This window comes from Leiobunum rupestre, chromosome 1 (assembly GCF_980474605.1).
Source record: "Leiobunum rupestre chromosome 1, qqLeiRupe1.1.hap1, whole genome shotgun sequence".
Taxonomy (NCBI): Eukaryota; Metazoa; Arthropoda; class Arachnida; order Opiliones; family Sclerosomatidae; genus Leiobunum; species Leiobunum rupestre.
The window spans coordinates 38,775,783-38,799,817 of record NC_143384.1 but is presented as its reverse complement, the minus strand read 5'-3'; the positions used below and the strand labels follow the sequence as shown (position 1 = coordinate 38,799,817).

Genomic DNA, 24,035 nt, shown 5'->3' with positions numbered 1-24,035 from the left:
CCTATTTTTTCCCAAATTTATTTGTATTTACACAATTTGCCAATTTTTTTCCCAAATTTACAAGCATTTACCCAAATTAACCTGAATTTACCCAAATTAACCTGAATTTACCCAAATTAACCTGAATTTACCCAATATACAATTTTTTTAATATAATTAATTTTTTTAATATGGAAAATGTTTTCAAACCATTAAATCTGCGATTTCTCCATGTTAATTTCCATAGGGAAATGTCGGATTTTTTGTTGCCATGGCAAAACTAAACCCGTCGAATCTTTTCCTTTTGGAAAATTTCAAGTTAAATAAAGGTCTTCTTATCCCCCGATTTTGAACAAAATCGGTAAAAATCACCTCGGGTCATCTCCTTGTAAGTGAAAATCCTTACAAGGGCTACTGCTGATTGGCTCTCAGTAAACGTCGTTCTACTATGGCTACTGCTGATTGGCTCTTAGTGACAGCTGTGCTATAATGGCTACTACTGGTTGGCTGTTAGTGAAAATCGTGCTACAATGGCTAATGCTGATTGGCTCTAAGTAAACGTCGTGCTACTATGGCTACCACTGATTGGCTCATAGTAAATTTGGTCTTAACATAAATTACCCTAACTTTTTACCATGTTTTTATGGTGTAAATGAAAAAGGCTTACTATAGTTTTTCCTTTCCATTCGTCCATAGGGAACGTAAATATTATCTGCTTCTTAAAAGCTGTCGTAGATGACGGCACAATTTTGCGTTAAGCTAACTCCAATTCATTTACATTAGCTTGCATTGTTCGGAATTCAATCTTAAATTTTATCCCATAAAGTGTTATGTTATTGGGGTACACTCTTATGATAGTGGTTTTCCCCCAAAGATTAGTAAAATCTTCTTCGCAAGAAACATCTGGGCCATTAAGCTCGGAGGAACTTCTGTCGGAAAGGCGCACACATTCAAATTCTGCATTAGGCAGTAGGTATAGGAGCTACTACCGACTTTTCACCCTAATAGTTAATCAATGGCGCCCGTAGCGGATAAAAACGTGAAAGTCGTTCTCTTAAACAGACGAAACCAAAAAGTGGGGATGATTTTGTGCTTAAATATGAATTCCCAGACCAAACAAATAATGGACCAATTTTATTCCCAATGGCCATGCGTCGCGCCCGTCGTCTGGTGGCAGAGGTTTTAAATATATCTACACTTGTAGCACGTGATTAGCTCTAACATCTTCAAGATTTATTGCGTAGTTTTATCTGAGTAGACAAGTTTCGAAATGACGTTGCCACGGCACTGGCGTCAGGCTTTGCCCCAAGCTAACATTGCTCCCTATTGAGTGTAGCATCCTTATTTACTGGTCTGATTCCAAAAGACCAGTCCATAGATTTGGTACAACTGTCGAACTTGTTCTTGAGATAGTGCAGTAATGTGTATCAGATTTGTAGCCCGGTGTACCGCAAAATAGAGTGCACACCACCGGAGGTCCTCTTCATAATGCGTCCACAGCACGGACAGGGGACCAATCCAGCATGAGTAGTAGTACCCTACCGCTGACGGTCGCACCTTCGACGCAAGCCGCTCAACCCAGCAGAAGGTGCAACAATGGGACGACAAGCCCCTCACTTCGCACACAGCAGTGAGAATAAGAGCGGATGCTGTAGCAACTCCAGCCGACACCCTACTTGCGTAGGTAGAGAGTCAAACTCTTTGGAGAGGGCTCCTAAAGGGGAACGACGGGCACACAGTGGTCCACGTAACCCGGCACAGCTGGCACCGGACACCCGGTGTTGCCCCAAAAGGCAGGGAAACAGGACCACTGCGCCTCATACGGAGACCCACCGCCCCAAAGCGGGCTACCCAATCCGCCGAGGTTGCCAGTTTGCCCGGACCCTCTCCGTTAGCCTGAGACGAAACCCAGTTTCCAGCCCCTACCTGACCGAAGTCGGAGGTGGAGATGGGACCATTTGATCAGAGCTAACATCTCCGAGTGCGCCACAGCCCTTATGGGTTACAAGAGCCGCACCCCGACTCCCCGGGAAAGCCACCAGTTATTGCACACAGTGGCGTAGCCAGGGGGGGCATAGGGGGCACATGCCCCCCCCGAAACGTATGGTCGTACGTACACATATTTTAATTTTTTTATTTTATTTTCAATGGTGTGCCCCCCCCCCCCCGAAACAAAATACTGGCTACGCCACTGATTGCACACTCTAACCCCTTAAGGGCCAGATAGTACAGTCAAGCCTATGGACGAAATCACTAGCTCTCTCTAGTTGGGGAGCTGGGTAAGCATTGTAGAAGTTGGAAAGATAGAGTAAACAGGAAGGCCACGTTAAAAATAGAAATGCCTATTTCTTTTCTGAATTGAAAGTGGTGCCATCTGGAATTTTACTTCAGAGATTATATAATTCACAATAAGCGAATTCCAACTTGGAAATATACAAAAGCAAAAATTATTCATAAAGCAAACTTGGCACTTTATCACAATGAATGCTCCTCCAGTTTGTTTGCCCTGAATGGCACTTTTGGCGAAAGGCAAAATCGTTTATTCAACGCCATTCAAATCTTAGCGAATCTTGGAAAATAGTCGTGTTCGAAATGGCTCCCCAGTTTCCTAAATCTTCGCGCGTTATTAATCACTCCGCGCCATCTACAAAGCACTCTTGAAAACACGCCCCGCCAGTTTAATAGAGCCAAATTTAATTAATTTCAATTAACATAACAATCGGGATTCCAGCGAGTTATAATAGATCCGTACGTAACCCGCCTCTTTCGGTGGCGCTGCAATCACGTTAGTTCTCGATCCGGCCACCAGAGACGCTGCCAGCGGTGGATTTGATTTTGCGCAATGACACACTTTTAATAGCTCTTCTCTGTATAGTGCCATCAAACATTTATTGGAACTCGAATTTCGGACTGGTTTAATCTTATTACAATCACCCATATATATAGTCGCCCGCGAATCTGCACCGAGTCCAGCTGACGATGCTATAGCGCCATCTATGTTAGGTATATTCTTAATTTCTCCCCCGATGCTGACCGTATTTCGACGCCCGTTTTCCCTCTACTGCCATTATGGAAGTCCCTAATTTATGTACCCGACGTATTTGCGAAGATTCGGCCCAAATACTATTGATTTTGACAATAATTTCGCTTCCTTTGTATCGAGTATAATGCGTTTTGGTCTCCTTTGTTGCGCGCGAAGTTGGCCGTCCATCGCCGCTACTGCAGTACCCTCTTGTGTTTAGAAAGTGGGCGTCACGCTTTTAGACGCTTTTCCGAAATTACGAGAAAGTGTTTTTTACGTTTTTTCTCGGTTGCGTTTCAAAAGTATTAGTTTTGATGGTTCATGGATGGCTGGAATATTCATGTTTACCGCTTCATTTCTTTTCTGTCGATTTTTATGAAGAAAATACGTTAGAGAAAAACTGTCAAACGAGATTGGTCAACCGGGTTACGTCGTTTGAATATAAATAAAATGTCAGCATCTTGTTGGGACCATCAACGCTTTTGCCAGACAAGATTTGTCGTTTTATAGGTTATCTGTATTTGGTCTAATAACACCTAGATGTTTTCATCTGTCTGAAAATCAGACTAACAGAGAGCTTTAGCCATCCGCAGACAACAGTTAGCATATTCACAGTAAACTAAATACAAATATATAATTAAAATTAATCCGAATTAAACCGAATTTGCAGTCGATTTTGAATCTGAAATATCAGATCACGTTTTCTTCAAGTGAAATGGTTTTTATTTAAAGGTCGCTTTAGACTAAATTAAAAAAATTGTCTCTAAATATTTTTTATTGTTCACTAAAAAGACATAATTTTTTTATTCTTGACTAATAAGACAACGTAATATTTTTTTACTAATAGTATAACCTAAAATTATTATTGTTCACTAAAAAGACATCATAAAGTTTTATAAGACAACATATTTGTATTATTTACTAATAAGAAACCTTTTTATTGTTTACTAATAAGAAACATTTTTATTGTTTACTAATAAGAAACATTTTTATTGTTTACTAATAAGAAACATTTTAATTGTTTACTAATAAGAAACATTTTATTGTTTACTAATAAGAAACATTTTAATTGTTTACTAATAAGAAACATTTTTATTGTTTACTAATAAGAAACATTTTTATTGTTTACTAATAAGAAACATTTTTATTGTTTACTAATAAGAAACATTTTTATTGTTTACTAATAATAAACATTTTTATTATTCACTACTAAGAAACATTTTTATTGTTTAAAGACAACATAAAGTTTTATTATTTACTAATGAGACAACATAAAGTTTTATTATTTACTAATGAAACAACATAAAGTTTTATTATTTACTAATGAAACAACATAATATTGGTATTAGTTACTAATAAGACATATTAATTTTATTTTTATTTAGTAATTAGAAAAAATAATATTTTTATTATTTACTAAAAAGACAACATAATATTGGTATTAGTTACTAATAAGACATATTAATTTTATTTTTATTTAGTAATTAGAAAAAATAATATTTTTATTATTTACTAAAAAGACAACATAATATTATTTTAAGATCTATAGCAGATATTTGATTGATTACCGTTTTTTTAAATTGAAAATCAAACCGCTGAACATATTCAGAAAAATCTAACAGATCTGATATGATAAAACACATATAAATTCCTTAACATTCAGAATTTAGAACCACTACCCTGGGCATTGCCATCTTTGAAATGGTGCATTGTATGAGCACTATTACATTAGAGAGGTTAAGCAGAGAGCCCTAGAGGTTTGAACGACAACGTCGAGAGTCACTTGATAACGGCTTTCTTTTCGCTTTTATACTTCAGCGTCGAAACCTTTTTTAACTTGAAGACGTCATATTTCTATCGAGCTAATATGACACTTAAAATTGTTAGTATAATATCTACAGCGTTTAAATATAAATTAAAAATTACATTTTTCCTGCTCAACAAATTGATAGATAATTAGGGCGGTTGGTTCCTTTTATAGCAACGTGGGTTTTAGCAATCGGAAATACTGGTTTAAATTGAAACGTTCCTAAGCCTTTATATTTTGGGGGGAAATCGGATTTAAAGTAAAGCAGGGTACACGAAATCCAATGTTTGTCTTTAGACAAGGCTCACAGCCATACAAGTGGCGGGTTTTAGTATTATTTAAACAAGTTTCTATATAATAATAATAATAATAATAATAATAATAATAATCAGGCACCACCTTAGGCCTAAAGCCCAGTTCACACTATACAATTAATTGGGCCCCTTAATTGAAACCAACTAATTGTAAGCAAGAAAATTGAATAGTGTGAAAAGAAAAATTGTAACCATTGTTCCAACTTTTTCTGTTCATACTGTACAATTTTCTTGCTTACCATTAGTTGGTTTCAATTAAGTGGCCCAATTAATTGTATAGTGTGAACTGGGCTTAAGTCATCGAGCGACTTTTAAAGCCTTTAATTCAGGTGGCCGGGTTACAATGCGTAGGAGGGTGGTGGCAAGCCCTGCAAGCCACGCGAGCCAACAGCTCCCTACACTAACTATTACCGTTAACCTCGACAAGTTTTTATATTAATGTAACCGGGCTTAGCAAATATTTCTAAAATGAGTAAAAATTCTTTAGCAGTCAAAGTGAAATCACGCTTTACTGATTTTAATGAATTTAATTTCACGAACGTCTAGATACTCCCGACGTTGTCGTTCAAACTTCTAGAGCGTCCTGCTTAACCTCTCTACTATATCAATTGCCAAAAATTCTAATTTAGACTGAGTAAACGCACGCATTAGTATCAACAATATTCGCCACTTTGCTAATGGATTTATAATCGTAACAATTAAAATGGAGTTAACGTAATAGAAGTTGTGTGAGGACAACGACCTTAAAATTCTTGAAATTGCGACGAATTTCCGTCCTTGGCATTCAATAAGTACAACTACAATCTAAATTGTTCTTTTCAGCCTTCCACTGTACCCGAAACTGACAAGTTAAACTGTCGTAACGCCGAAATAGCAAAGCCGAAAATAGTCATATTAACGTAACAGCGCTAACGTTTTAATCCGACATTTGACGCTAAGCCTCGGTCGAGCGTTTGGCAAGCACTGACAAGTTAAATCGGATTGACTTTCAACAATTGCCCTAATTAAGAAAAAGGGTCCTTTTTTCCCAGTCCGCTCGGGGGAAAAACCAGGAAAAACGATGTTCGCCGTCGACTAATAGATGTCGTTGATGATGCCGTCCCGCAATTATTTCACTTTAAACGGGCCGCTTTTTAACGTTAATCGACGATCTAGACGTGGCTGCTATTATCGTCTGCTGGCGAAATATCACGTATTTTCAATCAGGAGCCTTGAACATGTTACGCTTTGCTACTTCGTTACTTTTATGGCCGTTGCTAGCACGTCGACGTGCTTCCCAAATATTTGATGGTTGTTTCTTAGTCAGCCCACTTTCGGGAAATGTATTAGCCTGGAGATAGTTACTTTATTTTTAAACATTTCTTATTTCATTTTTTTTATATCTACAATAATCTATTTTTATCTAATTTACCTATTTTGGAGCGCAGCGAGCACAGCTCGTTGTTTGGAGCGCAGCGAGCAAAGCTCCTTCAAAAGCTACGCGAAAGTTTTTGTTTCTAACGCTATCTCTACATTTATAAAGCGGTATTGATTTAGATAGGCTACTAAACACCGGTTTTTACACTGATCTACTTTCATTTTGATACACTGTGTATAGAAACTCAGTCTCTAAAAACCGTTTTATTTGGTTACACTCAATGTCTACAAACCGGTTTTTTACTTTGAAACATTCTATTTTTTAAAACCGGCTTTCACCTTTCTACGCGGTCTACAAACCAGTTATCAATTTGGTACGCTATATACAAACCTTAGTTTATATAATTTGATACAATCGATGTCCAAAAACCAGTTTTTCTTTTTAAACATTCGCTTTCTAAAAACCGGTTTTCACTTTTATACACACTGTTTAAAAAAAACCGTTTTAATTTTAATACGTTATGCACACAAACCGGTTTCTCCTTTGCAACATTCTGTTAATTAAAACCGGTTGGATATTACTGTCGTCAAAATAGTTTTAATTTTGATACACTGTGCAAACAAAGCAGTTTTTCCTTTGCAAAATTCGCTTACTAAAAACCGGTTTTCACTTTTATTTAGTCTTGTCAACAAACAAGTTTTCATTTTGATTCGCAGTGTATTCAAACCAGTTTTCCTTTGCTACATTCTAAAAACCGGTTTTCACTTTTATTCACTGTCTTCAAACTAGTTTTAATTTTGATACACTGTGTAAACAAACCTGTTTTTCCTTGGCATACTTCGCTTACTAAAAACCTGTTTTCACTTTTATGCAGTCTACAAACCAGTTTTAATTTTGATTCGCAGTGTATACAAACCATTTTTTCCTTTGCAAAATTCGCTTACTAAAAACCGATTCTCACTTTTATTCACTCTTGTCAACAAACCAGTTTTCATTTTGATACGCAGTGTGTACAAACCAGTTTTCATTTTGATACGCAGTGTGTACAAACCAGTTTTCATTTTGATACGCAGTGTGTACAAATCAGTTTTCATTTTTATACGCAGTGCGTACAAACCAGTTTTCATTTTGATACGCAGTGTGTACAAACCAGTTTTTACTTTGTAAAATTAACTTACTAAAAACCAGTTTTAATTTTGATACACTGTGTATACAAACCATTTTTTCCTTTGCAAAATTCGCTTACTAAAAACATATTCTCACTTTTATTATCTCTTGTCAACAAACCAGTTTTCATTTTGATACGCAGTGTATACAAACCAGTTTTTTTCTCTCCACATTCCTTTACTTTCATTTTGATACACTGTATATACAAACCTTCGGTTACTTTGATACAATCGATATCTAAAAAAACCGAACTTTTTACCGTTCGAAAAATTTGAAAAGTGTGATAAAAATTCCGTTCAAACTGTTGCAAACTAGATGGCGCTTTTCAATCTGCCCTCTCTCTCTCTCTCTCTCTCCTGGATACATTCCATCCTCTAATAAATCAGACGAGGCGAAACTGAAATTTTATTCAAAAATAAATACTTTGCATCATAAATTCAAAAGATAAGCCATTATTTTTTTTCGCCGCCACGATTTTTCCAAACTATTCTTATATTTCAGGGAAAAGAATTCAGTCTATTTCTTACGGGGCAAAAATGATCCAGGTAGATGAAGAAGTTTTTGGGAGGCTGCCAGACAAATGATGATTAATGTCGATGGTTTAAAAAAAGTCAACAAAGAAAGGGTGCACGTGCACCGTCCAAAACCCGTCTCACGTACTTGAGAGCGTATTTGGTATCCGCGCGAAGAATAACTTAATCTGACTTAAAAGTTTTATTTTTTTATTTCTTTCGACGAGGAACGAATTAGTTTTTGCGAATCCTCGTTGTTATTGAAATTAATGAATGTTGTGACTTACACGGTTTTAGCATCGGGGGGGTTTATTAATGACACGTCTCTACGCCGGGTTTGTCGTCGCCAAGTGTCGCCTGAGTGTGAAAATCGCGTAACTAGTTTGAAAGGCTTTTTTTATTTATGATTTGACTATTTAATTTTAATAGTAATAATCAGCTGGGCTAATATCGAATGCATCACCTTAGACCCAAATTTTAATGCCATTAATTTGAGTAGCACCAAGAATCTAGTTTATTTAAATAACGTGCAAAGGAAACTCCAGCCTTTTTGAATTACAAATGTAAACAAATATTAATTCAAAGAATGTATTTATTTAGTGTTGTTAATTTTCCGGAAAAATTCAAAATTGGAACATAAATTACTTTTTAAGGGTTTTTAATTTTTTTAAACTTTTTCTCGATATAAATGTCTAATAACAGTAAACAACTAAACATACTACAAAATATTAATAGCGTTGCATTGTTAATCAGTTTAAAGCTAGTCTAGAGGTTTAGTTTTACTTTTAGATTCGAAAAATGAGGCGAAAATGCCGCTTCATTTAAATTTGCAAACAGTATTAGACTAATTATGGAATGAAAACTTTTTAATTTTGTTCGGAAAAATACGGAAAATTTTCCGACCTACAACACTATATTTATTTATAATTTGTAAGAATGACTATATTAGAGAGGTTAAGCACAGGCTTGGAAATAAGCGGTGGTCACTGGGTCAAAGACCAGTTTATTAATTGCTCGGACCAGTTTTTTTATTCAAAAGCTATGGGTTTACTGGTCCAGTGTCCAGTTTATTATTCTTTTCGCGTTTATACTTTCGAAGTCGGAACCTTTTTGAACTTGAAGACGACGCCATATATTTCTGTCGAGCTAATATTATTCTAATATCTACAGCGTTAAAATTAAAATACTGAATATTAAAATTTCCCTGTTCAACAAATCGAGAGATAATTATGGCAGGTTGTTCATTTTCTAGCAACGTGCGTTTTAGCAATCGTACATTCTTAAAACTTGTAAATTATAGGCGAAATCCATTAGCCTTTGATAAAATCGGTCTACGAAGACACATTAAAAGTAAAGCAGGATACACGAAAACCAATGCTAACAGCGATGCATAAGGCGCGTTTTAGTATTGGTTAAACAAGTTTTTATTTTCGTCATGTACCCGATTTTAGCAAATATTTCTAAAATGTGTTAAAATTCTATCGTAAGTTACTGTAAATGTTTTCTTTAGCAGTCAAAACGAAAGCACGCGTAGAGGGAATATAACCCTTATATAACCGAGCTTATTTGAATTTGGTTAAGGGGGGGGGGGGAGGAGCTTACTGTTAGAGCGGGGTGAGTGACATTGGTAGCAACGCTCAAAATCGGCTCAACATGGTCATTTTTCCGAAATAGAAATTTAATTAATTCTTGGTAAAAAGTCGATATCTTCGAGAATATTTCGCTACCTTCGTTCCAATGTCAGGTATCTCAAAATATAAAATTTGAGATATAAATTATTTATTTTAAAAATGGTAAAAAAACCATAACTATCAAATTATGTTTAATTATTTTTTACAATAAATAAAGATGTTTTTTTTTAAAAACGGCAACAAAGCAAATTCGCTTAATTCGAGTTACATGGATTTGAGACTAAGATACCAATTTGTGATTATAATTAGAATGAATTAAATCTTTAAAACAAAACAGTGGTAACTCATGTTACGGGGCTTTTGCCTTTAAGGCGATAAATGAGATTTAATCTATTTCTAGCATACGAGATATTAATTTTTCATTACCACGTCAAATATTCTTGGACTTTTTCATATAAATTAACTGTCTTTGAAAGACTGTTGATTAATATAGATTTCGTGATATTGATACTTTGAACACTCGTAAGAGTTATATCATATATTTATGTTTTATATGTTAATACGTTTTCATTATGTAAAAAGAAATTCAAAATTTATTATTAAATAAATTAATATATATTTATTCTGCTCAAATATTGGAAATATTTAATTTATAATTTTTTGAAGAGTAGATATTCTTTGTATAACAATTTACACTAGTATTAGCTTATTAGGGCTGCTTTTAGATCACCGCTGGGTGAACGTTGAGTCCGGATTCTCACTGTACGCTTTTTCGCATTTCCGGTGTTGGCATCACGTTTCCGGTTTGGACCACGTTTCCGGTTTGGACGTCACGTAGCTCGTCCGTTGAGCATGTGGTCAGAAATTTATTTACCAGTGCTCCAAGCGAATCAAAAATCCTACTACACCAGTGGTCTTATCAGAATGCCTGTAGAAAATTGCTAATTTGTATAATTGTATAACTGTATTTTGTATATTTAATGTATAATCGATTTTCATTCCTTTTTACACACAATCCTAAGGATTTGTGTGTATTAGTCTCACGTACAGTGTAGCCGTTGCCGATGCCGATGCCGCTGCCACCGTGTCGCGCATATCTCTTCAACGGTTAGGGCTAAAGAGTCAATGATATTTCCTTCGATTATTGATAGCCTTTCATAAAGTTTTCAAATCGGAGCCCTAGAAGTTGGGCATTTGTCCAATTTACTATTTTCGGTGATTTCCTTTATGTGGTAGATATTTTCTTTAAAATTAAGTCCGATAACGTTAAAAAAAAATATTATTGGATAGGTTAGGATTCAGTAAATATTAAATTTAAGTATAGTTTTCGGGGTTATTTACCGGAACCCAATGTTCGTGGTTCTATATTTCCGCCTGAAAGTCGACATAACGTTCCTTAATTTAAGTCCGATTTTCATGAAAGTTATATTTTTGAATAGCTGTGGTTTACACTTAACCTAGAATTGCAAATACGTTCCTTAAATTTAATTCTAAGTAAGGTTTTTTGGGCAGCGTATACGGACCCCCGCAATTTAAAACATTGTAAATCCGCGTGTTTATAGAGGTCTCCGCGCCCGTTTCCCTCTGGCGTTTTTCAAGGCGCTTTCAACATATGAGCAGAAGTAACAATTAAGTATGACACTCATCGGCCTAGTCTTCGGCGTATGACCAGAAGTAACAAATAATTGTGATCAGAAGTAACAAATAAGTGTGATCAGAAGTAACAAATAAGTGTGATCAGAAGTAACAAATAAGTGTTATCAGAAGTAACAAATAAGTGTGATCAGAAGTAACAAATAAGTGTGATCAGAAGTAACAAATAAGTGTGATCAGAAGTAACAAATAAGTGTGATCAGAAGTAACAAATAAGAGTCTAGAAGAAATAAGTGTGACACTCAACGGCTGACTAGTAGTAACAAATAAGTGTGATCAGAAGCAAAAAATCAAAGTGACATTGATCGAAGGAATCTTCGATGCTTTCAAAGTATGACTAGAAGTAACAAATAAGTGTAAATATTATACTCCGCGGCCGCGGAGTATATTTAGAGCTCATCTTTTTTCCCCATTTCCACCTCTGCTGCGCGTATATTGGCAATTTACCGGTTTGGTCGTGGAAGACGTCAACTCAGCTTGAGATACTTTTAGGCCTATCTTGGGTCGCGCTCTAACCTCAACCACTCGTCGTATTTTAATTCTGTAAACGGATTTAAAATCAGCGTGTTTCACTTCATAGGCCCGTCACGATTTATAATTTAATCAATAACGCCGAGAAAATATAAGTTTTCGAAGCCAGGAAATTACGGTTTCGTGGCATCCATTTTCCCTTTTAAGTTTCAGATTGGCGCGCATGCGCAACGGGAACGGGTGGAAGTCTGAAAAAAGTTGCCAACTTGCCGCAACGGCTTCGTTTTGATGGCGGCTTTAATCAGTGCTGTTCCGGACGGTACAATTGTACTTTTTTAGTACGTTTTGAAATTTCAAGTACGAAAATACGTTTTGGAATTTTTTTAACGTATTTAGTACGTTTTCATTTTTTCAGCGCCAAAATACAGTTTTGAAAAAAATATATGGTTTTTAATACATTTTGAAAATTTTCGTATATAAATAATTAAAATATTGAAATATGAAACTCTCGAAAAGAGGAATAAACCATTGAAATTCCCTAAATATATCCCCCTTTTTTTTTCAAAAATAGTTTTACAGCAGGTGGTTACCGTGGTTTAAGTGCTGTGGTACCATTGCAAAAACTAACACCTATCAGTCGGAGGTCAGTTAATATCCGGTAGTGGAATGGGGAAACCAGAAAAAAAATCATACAAAAGAAAGTGTTATCTCTTATTGAAGTTTAACTGGCTCGCCTGCCCCCCTCGGCCATTATTCTACCGCGCTTCATCGTAATTCTAGTGAATTCTAGCAAATACCAAGCAAGTAATTTTCTGCCTTGAGTTTGACACTGTTGAGTTCTCTCCCCCCCCCCCACGGGGGCCAAGACAAATGTCCTACAACCCTATATAAGCATATAAGAAGCCTGCTATGTTTCATTTTAATTTATAAAAAATTCTAGTAGTTAATTCTCCGTGTTGCCGATGTATTTTTGCCGCAGTTTAGGCTAAGAAGTATAGTTATGGATAAGTTTTTGATTAGGAAAACTAAGCCCAAGGACAAAGTGCTAGGTCCCAAACCAGTATCCAGGACCAGTAGCGGTTGTAGCAAAAGAAAAGAGGACAACGATGTGGATGGACACCCAGCGCCGAAACGCAAATTCAAATCTGGTGACGAAATTTGCATTGTCGACTCGAGAAACGCTAACGACAGTGGACCAGAAATGTCAATTAACTCAGAACTAAAGCCGAATTCCAAAGATGATTTTCAAGAGTAAATTCTACCGGGACCAGGGGGAAAATCAGCTGAATCCGGCTCTGATATAGAAGACCATACCCACAAACCATCATTTCAAAAATCTTCAAAGAAGAAAAATGAGTTGAATTCTGCTAAGTTCAGAAGAGAATGGCTTAAGGGAAATGAAGAATGGCTAGAAGAAAAAGACAATTGTTCATTTTGTATACCCTGCAATAAGCAGTTTCATGGTAATATTAACCATATAAACCGACACAAAAGTACGGTTTTACACGTGAAAAATCTTAACTCAGCACGTGGCGCCCAAGTAGGGCAGAATGGCATAGCTGATGCTTTTTGTAGTCAAAGTAAACAAAACCCATTAGAAAGTCAGATCAGATCGGCTGAATTGAAATTGGCAGGCTTTATAGCGGAACACAACCTTCCATTTACGGTTATGGACCATTTACCCCAGTTACTACAAAGCGCTTTTCCCGATTCAAAAATAGCACAAGGTCTAAAATGCGCTAGAAAAAAACCAACCAAACTTGTTGGTGTTATAGGGGATGAGGCCCTTGATATTTTGAAGGTTAAACTACTAAATCATTACTATTCTATAATTCTTGACGAAACAACTGATGTAGGCTCTATTTTTGATTAAATGTATGGCTATTGTCGTGAGGTTTTTTGATAATGAAATTGGGAAAGTACAAGATAGGTTTTTAGGAATGATTGAAGTACCGCATGCCGATGCGGAAACTTTGGTGGCCAAATTGTTAGCTTTTTTGGGTAAATTAGAAATTCCCATAGGAAATATGATTGTCTATGCCGCCGATAATGCTCCAGTTATGATGGGAAACGTGGGTAGGGTTAAAGCCCTTTTAAAAAAAACAGTGCCCAAATTTATTGGTTATGGGGTGCATAAGCCACTCCTTTAATACGTGCTCGTCGTATGCGTGTTTAAAATTGCCTAAACTATGGAAGATTTAGCTCGCGATGTATATTCGTATTTCAGCCATAGTGCTAAGCGAATCACAGACTTTAAAGAGTTTCAAGAATACGTTAGGGTTAAGCCTCGTAAGTTGTTAAGACCATGCCAAACGCGTTGGTTGTCATTGGGAGCGGTTGTCTCCAGAATGTTAGAGCAGTGGAACGCCCTTATACTTTTTTTTCAATCGGCGGTCTTAGAAGACAAAATTGATTCGGCCGCGAAAATATTAAACGCACTTAGAAATCCAATCTATAAATTATATTATGCTTTCCTGGATTACGCCTTAGGGCATAAAAACAAAATGAATCTAATATTTCAGAGCGAGTCGCCACGTATAACTAAGTTACACACTGAACTTAAAGTTCATTATTTTTCTATGCTGAGAAACTATTTCCAAAAAAAATATGTTGATCAAACTCCTGTCACTAAAATTGACCCAAAATATCGTTTTCAAAGGCTTCCGTCTAAAAATATTTACGTAGGAAGTAAAGCAGAAATCATGATTTCAGAGGGCAAAATTTGTTCGAATGATTTGGATATGTTTTATATTAGGGTCGCAGATTTTTATGAAGAGCTGTGTTCGCAGATTAAAGATAGATTTTCATTCGATGATGAAGTATTAATCAAAATTTCTTGTTTGGAGCCTAATATTGCCGTATCTGGCGATGTAGCCAGTCTCGCTCTTTTAGCTAGACATTTTCCAAATATAATAGAATTAAATAAATTAGAAACCTTAAATGAAGAATGGCGAATGCTACCAGACTTAGATCCGATTAAAAATTTGGGAAATTCAGACGTAACATTAGAAAAATTTTGGTATGAAGTAACTAAAACAAAAAATTATTTAGGAAATCAAATGTTTCCTACTCTCTCTCTTTTTGCTAACGCCCTGATTTCATTACCACATTCAAGCGCTAACGTTGAAAGAGTTTTTTCTCAATTAAATCTTATAAAAAACGACCACAGAAATTCACTAAGCACAAAAACGTGTAATTCTCTCCTTTTAACTAAAGAGTTAATTAGTAAAGAGAAAAATGACGGGGTTTGTTTTAAGTGGCAGCCGAGCGAAAAACTAGTGAAATCAAAAATTATCCTTGATGTTGATGTCTAAACTGACCTAACAATACGTTTTTTAACTGATATGTTTTTTTGCATATAACAACTGTTTGTACCTGTAAATATCTCTTGTTTAATGTAGTGTAAATAATTCGTTTGTAAATATAAATAACTTGAAATAAGCTTTTGTATGTACCTGAAAATAACTTTTGTATGTGCCTGAAAATAACTTTTGTATGTACCTGAAAATAACTTTTGTATGTACCTGCAAATAACTTTTGTATGTACCTGCAAATAACTTTTGTATGTACCTGCAAATAACTTTTGTATGTACCTGCAAATAACTTTTGTATGTACCTGAAAATAACACTACTGTTTATATGTACCTGAAAATAACTACTGTGTACCTGAAAATAAAATTTCTTGCTTTAAACATAAATTGTAGCGTGTTTCTATATTAATTGTCCGTCTATTTTATGTTTTGAATTTTCGCGCTACTATATTTTTTAAAATTCGCGCGCTTTTTAATTTGAAATCAGTAGATGGCGCTCTCAACGCACCATAAAATACGTAAAGTACGTTTCACCCTTCAAAAGTACGTTTTGGAAAGGGGGAAAAGGCCTTTTCATTTTTGGCTGGAACAGCACTGGCTTTAATGCCACGTTCCCGCGTGAAATGTTAATTTTCATATTCTAACATGTTTAAACATATATTATGATTTAAAACGAACAAATCTTCGATGATAAAAGGTAAATAATATAGTTGGCTTTCATTTCAACCTAAGTTTTGTCACTTTACGGTATTTGGTAATTCTAAATCGATTTAAATAAAAGTTGGGTTAAAATTTTGGGCCTTGGGTATTATCACTGGCATAATTTAGAAGCCCGACTTTTCGGAATTTCGCTTGGAATTCAGTAACAGCTTCATGGCTTATAGTCAATGTAAAAGCACCGTGATATCGAATACAGGATACGTATTATCTTTGGTTGAACTAAACTATCAGTATTTTTGAATGTTTATTTTTTTCACGGCTGTTAAGTTTGACAACTATTAATTTTCGAGCTTTAAAATTTGAAATGCCAAGGAGGCAAAACGACGGGCTGAGTATTTGCGCTGCAAAGGTAATACGTTTTATGTGGTTGAACTAATATAACAATATTTTTTGAGTTTTAAATTATTTTTCTATGCAGGCCTTAGTTGGGCACTTTTATTAGAGACATTACAAACATTAAATTTTTAATTTTAGAAAGCACGAATATTTTAACAAATTATAAAATTGGGATGTAATTCTTGTAAAGCACTACGTCTCCTAAATGGGCATATATTATAACAAAAACAGTTCTTCGAACTGAAAAAAAAAAGTTTAGAGTTCGTTAAATGTGCAGCCTTAAAGGGACATATATTATTTTTATTGTTGATTAATATGTCAAATTCATTTAAAGTATTAAAAAATATTCCTGTGAACAACAGAATGACGTCATTCCGCCTTTCAAATCACAGTCCACTGCTCCTCCAATTTTTAACACAAAATCTTTGATCCAATTTTGCCCACAAAGGTATCCATATTTATATTTATTTTCTTCCCTACACATTTAACATAAAAAATTTAAAATTTATTATTATTTATTATTTATTTATTGCAATAATCTGCAACAAAAATAAAATAATAATAAGAATAAATTTTAAAACTTTTTATGTTAAATGTGTAGGGAAGAAAATAAATATAAATATGGATACCTTTGTGGGCAAAATTGGATCAAAAATTTTGTGTTAAAAATTGGAGGAGCAGTGGACTGTGATTTGAAAGGCGGAATGACGTCATTCTGTTGTTCACAGGAATATTTTTTAATACTTTAAATGAATTTGACATATTAATCAACAATAAAAATAATATATGTCCCTTTAAGGCTGCACATTTAACGAACTCTAAACTGTTTTTTTCAGTTCGAAGAACTGTTTTTGTTATAATGTATATATATGTGACCGTGGATATATTTTGTTTGCGATACCGGCGTTGCAGGTTGCTGTGAATAGCTCAAACAAACTTAACACATTAGAAGGATTTTGTGTATTCTGACCGTCGTACGTCTTGTTTTGTATTGTATTGAGTTTGTAAAAAAAATACTTTGTAAACGAAACCAACGTAAAAACCCCTGGTTTCAAAATAAAATTCTAACGGCTTTGGGACGTTTCAGGGGTACGTTCAGCAGTGACATCGGTTTCCTACTGTACGCTTTGTCGCGTTTCCGGTTTTGACGTCACGATAGTCATCGGTTACTCACCGAAGTCATCGGCTGGAGGAGTCGGTTTTTCCGATGACTGACGTCATTTCTGACGTAAAACTACTATAAAAGCTACAGCATTTTAAAAAACACCGATGACTGAATAAAAGCGTTCAGCAACTTACGACGTCATTATGACGAAAAAGCTCATCGGTGGAAAATGTCAAATCCGTCGGGTTTTTTCCGTTGACTGCTGCTGAACGTAGCCCAGGAATACAGGGTCTTTTTTTTTGCTCGGAAAAGTGTTTTTTTTTCAAAAACTATTTATAGTACCGATTTCAAATTTGGAAGGTCAATTCTCTATACCGGGGGACATCAGTTTGAGAAATTTGAGCGTTTTCGGTAATGTTTTTTACCAATTTTGAAAAATTATTTTTCGACCACTAGGTGCGAGATAAAAAATTTCTATTATAAAGTTGTAGGCCGTCATCGAAAACCCTTAAAAATTGTTCACTCGACGAAAAACAATTTATTTATCAGTGAAAATTCGAGCTTGAAAAATTTACAAGTTGGTGAAGCCAAATTACGATTGTTTGAAACGATAATTGAAACCGAATTACCTAATCCAGTTGAAACTTTGGTTAAAAAAACGACCGGATTTTTAAAAACACGAGGCTATAGGTCAATCCTAAACATGCATTGGGTATTTAAAGGAAAACTTTGGGAGATTATTATCAGTGTTTGATAATATTTCGAACAATGCCTCGTTATTCAGTAGCTGAGCGTACCGAGATAGTTGCCATTTACTATGGAGAAGCAGCGCAAAACCTTAGAAGAGTGACTGAAATCTTCGCAGAAAGACATCCAAATGGAGCACCATCTGTAAATACAGTAAGACGAGCAATTCACGATTTCAATCAATTTGGTAACTTGCAACCTAGGTTTCGCGGATTGGGTCAACCGGATTTAGACTTCGAGAACAATGTACTCGCGTACTTTGTGGCATATCCTCGTCACAGTTGCGCTAACGCCGCTGCTGATTTGGGTTGTTCTGCAAATCGTGTGTGGAAAATTCTTCGTAAGAATCGCTATCACCCATACAGAGCTACGCTCCACCAAGGACTAATTGACGGAGACCATCAAAGACGTTATGAATTTAGCAACTGGTTACTAAATGCTGTCCAAGAAGATAGACAATTTTTGCGCCATGTTTTGTTCTCCGACGAAGCGTCATTTTCTAGAGATGGGCCCTTTAATCATCAAAACAGCCATCTTTGGTCTGACATCAACCCACATTGGGGTTTTGAATATCATCACCAGGTTCAATTTGAACGGGTCAATGTTTGGGTTGGACGTTGGAAACCGTTTGATTGGTCTCTTTTTCCTGCCGACGAACCTCAACGGCCAAAGGTATTTACATTTTCTACAGAACGAACTGAGTGACGCAATCGACGACCTTCCATTGGCTGAAAGACGTCAGTTGTGGTTTCAGCAAGATGGCGCCCCTCCGCATTTTTCCCGGCAAGTAACTGAGCACCTCAACAACGAGGTTCCTGAAAGGTGGATAGGGAGAAATGGTCCAGTGCATTGGCCAGCAAGGTCACCTGACCTAACACCGCTGGATTATTTTCTCTGGGGATTCGTTAAAGCAAAGGTATACGCCACGCCCATTGAAACTAGGGAGGAACTCATTAGACGAATAATCAGTGCTTGCCGAGACGTCACACCAGAAATGGTAGAGAAAGCGTTTGAGAACTTAATTGTCCGCGCACAAACCTGTGTTGCAGCCAATGGTGATATTATTGAAAATGTTTTGTAAAAATTTATGTGAATAAAATATCTGCATTTAAAAACCAAACGTGTACATTTTTTCAAGTGTGAAAACTCTACTACGTTTGTATTAGACTTGTTCCCTTTTCAATTATCGTTTCAAACAATCGTAATTTGGCTTCACCAACTTGTAAATTTTTCAAGCTCGAATTTTCACTGATAAATAAGTTGTTTTTCGTCGAGTGAACAATTTTTAAGGGTTTTCGATGACGGCCTACAACTTTATAATAGAAATTTTTTATCTCGCACCTAGTGGTCGAAAAATAATTTTTCAAAATTGGTGAAAAACATTACCGAAAACGCTCAAATTTCTCAAAATGATGTCCCCCGGTATAGAGAATTGACCTTCCAAATTTGAAATCGGTACTATAAATAGTTTTTGAGAAAAAACACTTTTCCGAGCAAAAAAAAAGACCCTCTATATCCTTCAGAGAGGAATTTCGAAACCTGCATAGGCGGGTATTTCTCTGGTTATTTTCTAGGAATTCCCCCCAAGGTCGAGGCCTTTTGTGAGCCCCAAATTCTAAGAAAAGAGTTGGGGTACTCTCCGATGAGTCCCCACCGAGGCAAAGAATATACACCCCAGGAATGGAAAGTGTAGCTCTATCTAGTGCAAAGTATTTGTCCCTAGCCTCCAAAGCTATAAAAAGTTGTCAGCCATATTTCCGGTTTCTACGAATACCAGTGATTGGTCATTTTTTTTTAAATAATTTTCTTCGTGAAATTCGTCTGCTCAAAATATATATTTATAAGCTAAACAGTCTCAAGTTTCTCAACGTGAAATGTTATGTTTGTTATGATAATTCTGCATTTTTAACTTAATTTATATTAATACACCTTATTATTATTACACATTTGTTCGTGGTATTATTGAAATATCATTATATATTTGTACAAGTTATATATAAATTGATAGCATTTGGATAGCACCATACAGCAAGGTGAGGTGAGCTTTTAAATAATGGTATGTCTGAGTATTTTCACAGTATTTATGCTTTTTTCCTATTGTTTATTCTTAGAAATTTGAAATTAATAAGATGGTGAAAACCTGCTTTTATGGACCATGCACATCGAGTTTGAACCCAAAAACGAAAAGCGTGAATGGAGCCCCAGGAGTTTTTTTTGTAAAGTTTCCTTCCATTAAGAAGGAGCCAGGGAGGTGTAAAAAATGGGTTGAAGCTTGTGGTAGAAGAGATCTCACTATAGACAAAATAAATAAATTTAGCAACATTTGCTCAAGGCATTTTAATGGATTTCAAGGGCCAACGCCAGATTACCCGGATCCCATTCCTCTCTCAGAGGTTTTGACCCCAACTATGTTGACAACTCCTACTGCAGCAAATACACACTCAAAAGAAACAATGATGATATCAAACAGAAATGTGAATGAAACACCAAAAAATAGACATATACCATTTAAAAGGAAAGAACTTTTCATTCCTAATAACATTGTTAGTCAGACTGAAAGATTAGAGGTAGTCTTAAATATTCTAGTAACTAAGTAATAACAGAATCTTAACTGTTTTTTTTAATATATTTAAAGGGGCAAGCTGTTTCTATGAATATTGGCGTTGAAATTGTCAACTTATTTCCTCCTACAGGATGGGCAATGGAAGCTGGTCCTACGAGTGCTACATTTTCAAAACATCAAAATGACTTTAAAACAATAGAGTGTAGAATTGATCTGGAAACCAATTTGCAGTTCTCCCTTAAAATTTTGGGTGAAAATTTTCCTCTTGAAAATATATGCCCAAATATTCATATACAATGTAACGAGGATGTACTTAACCTTTTAAAGAAGATTGATGGGTATAAATTGTGCCCTGGAAACGCAGATACAGATTTGGTGCAATACTTCAAGAGGTATAATACTGATGGTAACCAAGCTTACAGGAAAAAAGGTTTTTACAACGATAGATTGAATTCTGTTAACAGCATTAGATGTGTTCGTTTACTGAAATTTAACCAAAACCAAATACGATGTCCAGAATGCTCTGTTTACAGAGGTACTTTAAGAAAAATGCGGGTACGAGCTGCGACCAAAAAACTTAAAGCTACTTCTGCCATCAAACGTTCTACTAAAAATGTAATACAAATCTCAACAACCCAAAAGAAAAGACAGCTGATAGAGAAGCTATGCAAGGCAAAACTTCAAGATGAAGATGAAGATTCATTCACTTCCATTGTTTTGAAAGAACAAATCAAGTCCATGACCACCTCCAAATATGGAATGAGGTGGGATCGTGGGTTTTTAAATTGGTGTACCTATTTGAAAAACAAATCTAAGGCATCTTACGAAATCATGAGGAAATCAAAAATTATACCAATGCCAACAACTAGAACATTGTATAATCACAGCCACACAGTTGATAATGGTAGCGGATTTAATAATGAAAAATTTCTTGAAATGGTGAAAGAAACCAAGCTACACGAACTAGAAGAACACCAAAAATATTTTGTGTTACTATTAGATGAGCTTGACATAAAACCTGATTTGGTGAGTCATAAAAATTCAGGTTTATTAACCGGATTTAAAGACATATCACCAGATCATAATAAACTGGACGATATTGAACAAAAAGAAAAAGGTTCTTCTACTCCCCCGCTTGCAACACACATTTTACAGCTAATGATAAGAGGCATTACTACAAGTATCAAGATACCATTCGCCTACTTTCCGACTACAACAGCAACATCTAGTGCATTGTATACAATTATATGGGATGCAATTCGTAGATTAGAATCACACGGTTTCAAAATTCTTGCTGTAGTCGCTGATGGAGCTTCGACTAACCGCAAATTTTTTAGAACATGCCACACCAACTTTGAGGGAGGAAATGCAGATGTGCCTTACTTCACCAACAACCTATACTCCATTGACGAAGAACGTCGAATTTTTTTTATCTCAGATGCTCCCCATCTAATGAAAACCGTTAGGAATGCCTTGTTTTCCTTAAGTAGAAAATTGTGGAAAAATGGTGAATTTATTAATTCCAAAGTGATTGTAAGATTATACTACAAACTACTTCGAGACAAGGGAGAGTTCAAACATTTGCCCAAATTGACCTATTCTCATGTATTTCTGAATAACCAGTCTAAAATGAAAGTTTCATACGCAACACAAGTTCTAAGCGAAACAGTTGCTTCTGCAGTTGAAATGGTGTTTAAACATGACAAAAAGAGTTATACAGAAACGGTGTCATTTCTAAGAACATTCAACAAATTCTTTGATTTATGCAATGTGAAAAACTGCACTGAAGCTTCCCGGTATTTAAAGGAAAATAAAGCTCCGTATCGCATTGCAGATGATGAAAGATTAAAGGTCATTAATTCTATTTTCATATATTTAACAGGTTATTAATAGCTTTTTCTTTTTTAGTGGTTGGAAGTTGACTTCATGAATTATTTGAACGACTGGGAAAGGGAAGTCATGACCAGACCGGGTGAATATTCCAAATCAGAAAGGTTAAACATGCTGCTTAGTCGTGAAACAATAGAAGGACTGAAAATGACTGGTACAATATTTTAAATGCAAAATTTTTATATCAATTTAAGATTTATAGCTTAACGTCTACATTTACTAGCTCTATCAACATCTGCAATTGTCAAGTTTCTATTAAAGAAAGGAGCGTCTTACGTACTAACCCAGCATCTAAATCAAGATATTCTCGAACAGGAGTTTGGACGTCACCGAGCTGCCAGCGGAAGAAATACTAACCCTTCTGTATGGCAATACCAATGCAATATTGACAAACTTAAATCCCTGAAAGGATTGGTTCTTGAAGCGCTTGGTGGAAATACAACAATTGACCAATAAATTTTTAACATTTTTAATGCATTTATAAAGTTTTTCATAACATATTTAGGAACTTTTTATCATCACAAAAAAAATGCCATCAATTCCCAGTAACTATTAATCGTCGCCTTAAAACCAAAAACACGTAACTTTGTGCACAAATCACGTGGTTTTGGTTTTAAAGTGACGAAATATGCTCATTGAGAAATTGATACACTTCATTAAAAAATTCACAGTGTGCTTTTTGTTATTGTAAAAATTACATATATTGCAAATATAAATCCGCATCTGGATCATCTTTTAAAAAACTATAATCTGAAATACTTGACCCCGAAGGTTGACTTTGACTAGATATGAGAGATTCACATTTACCATTTTTTTTTAACGGAGAATTTTCTTTTCCAACTTTGGGATTTTTCAAAGTAATGCCCTCTTGTTTATTTTTCTCCTTCAAGGCTTTTCTTAATGAAAATTTTCTCTTGATTGATTCTTTGTTTTCATGTTGATACTCCTCTTTACAATCCTTTACTAGAACTTTTCCCCTAGTATTGAGGAAAATATCAACAACTTTACAAAACCACTTTTGATCTCCGTTAGTAAGTTGTTCCCAATCCTTGATTAGATCTTCTGTAATTTTCTTCGTAGCCATTTCTTTGATGTTTGATCCTCTTAGTTTGGTCAAATTGTAATTGTAATAGTTGTCAGCAATATTTTTCATTTTGATAAATAATTCTAAACACTCTTCGGTAACAATTCTTAATTTTCCTCTAGTGAGAGCAAGTGTCCATTCTTCACTTGCATTTGGCTTAGATGAGTCGGATGTATCTTTTATAAGTGCTTTTATTATAGTTTGTGGACAATTTTTCACATTCAATCTTTGCACCACAAAACCTGCTACAAAATGCAACGTATCAAGTTGAGGCTTGGGCTTATCTGTAACATTGTACACAACTTCATTTATCCCCAACTCTTCTCTTAGTTTCCGTTCTTTGTCTTTCTTTTTGGTATCTTTTAA

General features: G+C 35.4%; 2 protein-coding genes across 2 annotated transcripts in view; both read left to right on the top strand.

Moving 5' to 3' along the window:
• Nucleotides 1-24,035, top strand: part of LOC149962761 (uncharacterized) — a 221,415-nt gene that overhangs the window by 7,757 nt on the left and 189,623 nt on the right. The gene's annotated exons all lie outside the window — the stretch shown is intronic.
• On the top strand, nt 12,914-23,054 carry LOC149962775 (uncharacterized). The gene is made up of 9 exons (XM_090164456.1): nt 12,914-13,103; nt 13,185-13,376; nt 13,440-13,714; nt 13,770-13,989; nt 20,152-20,165; nt 20,244-20,699; nt 20,768-22,546; nt 22,604-22,739; nt 22,809-23,054. The coding sequence occupies exons 1-9, from the start codon at nt 12,914-12,916 to the stop codon at nt 23,039-23,041; spliced, it is 3,495 nt and encodes a 1,164-aa protein (XP_090020582.1). The 3' UTR covers nt 23,042-23,054.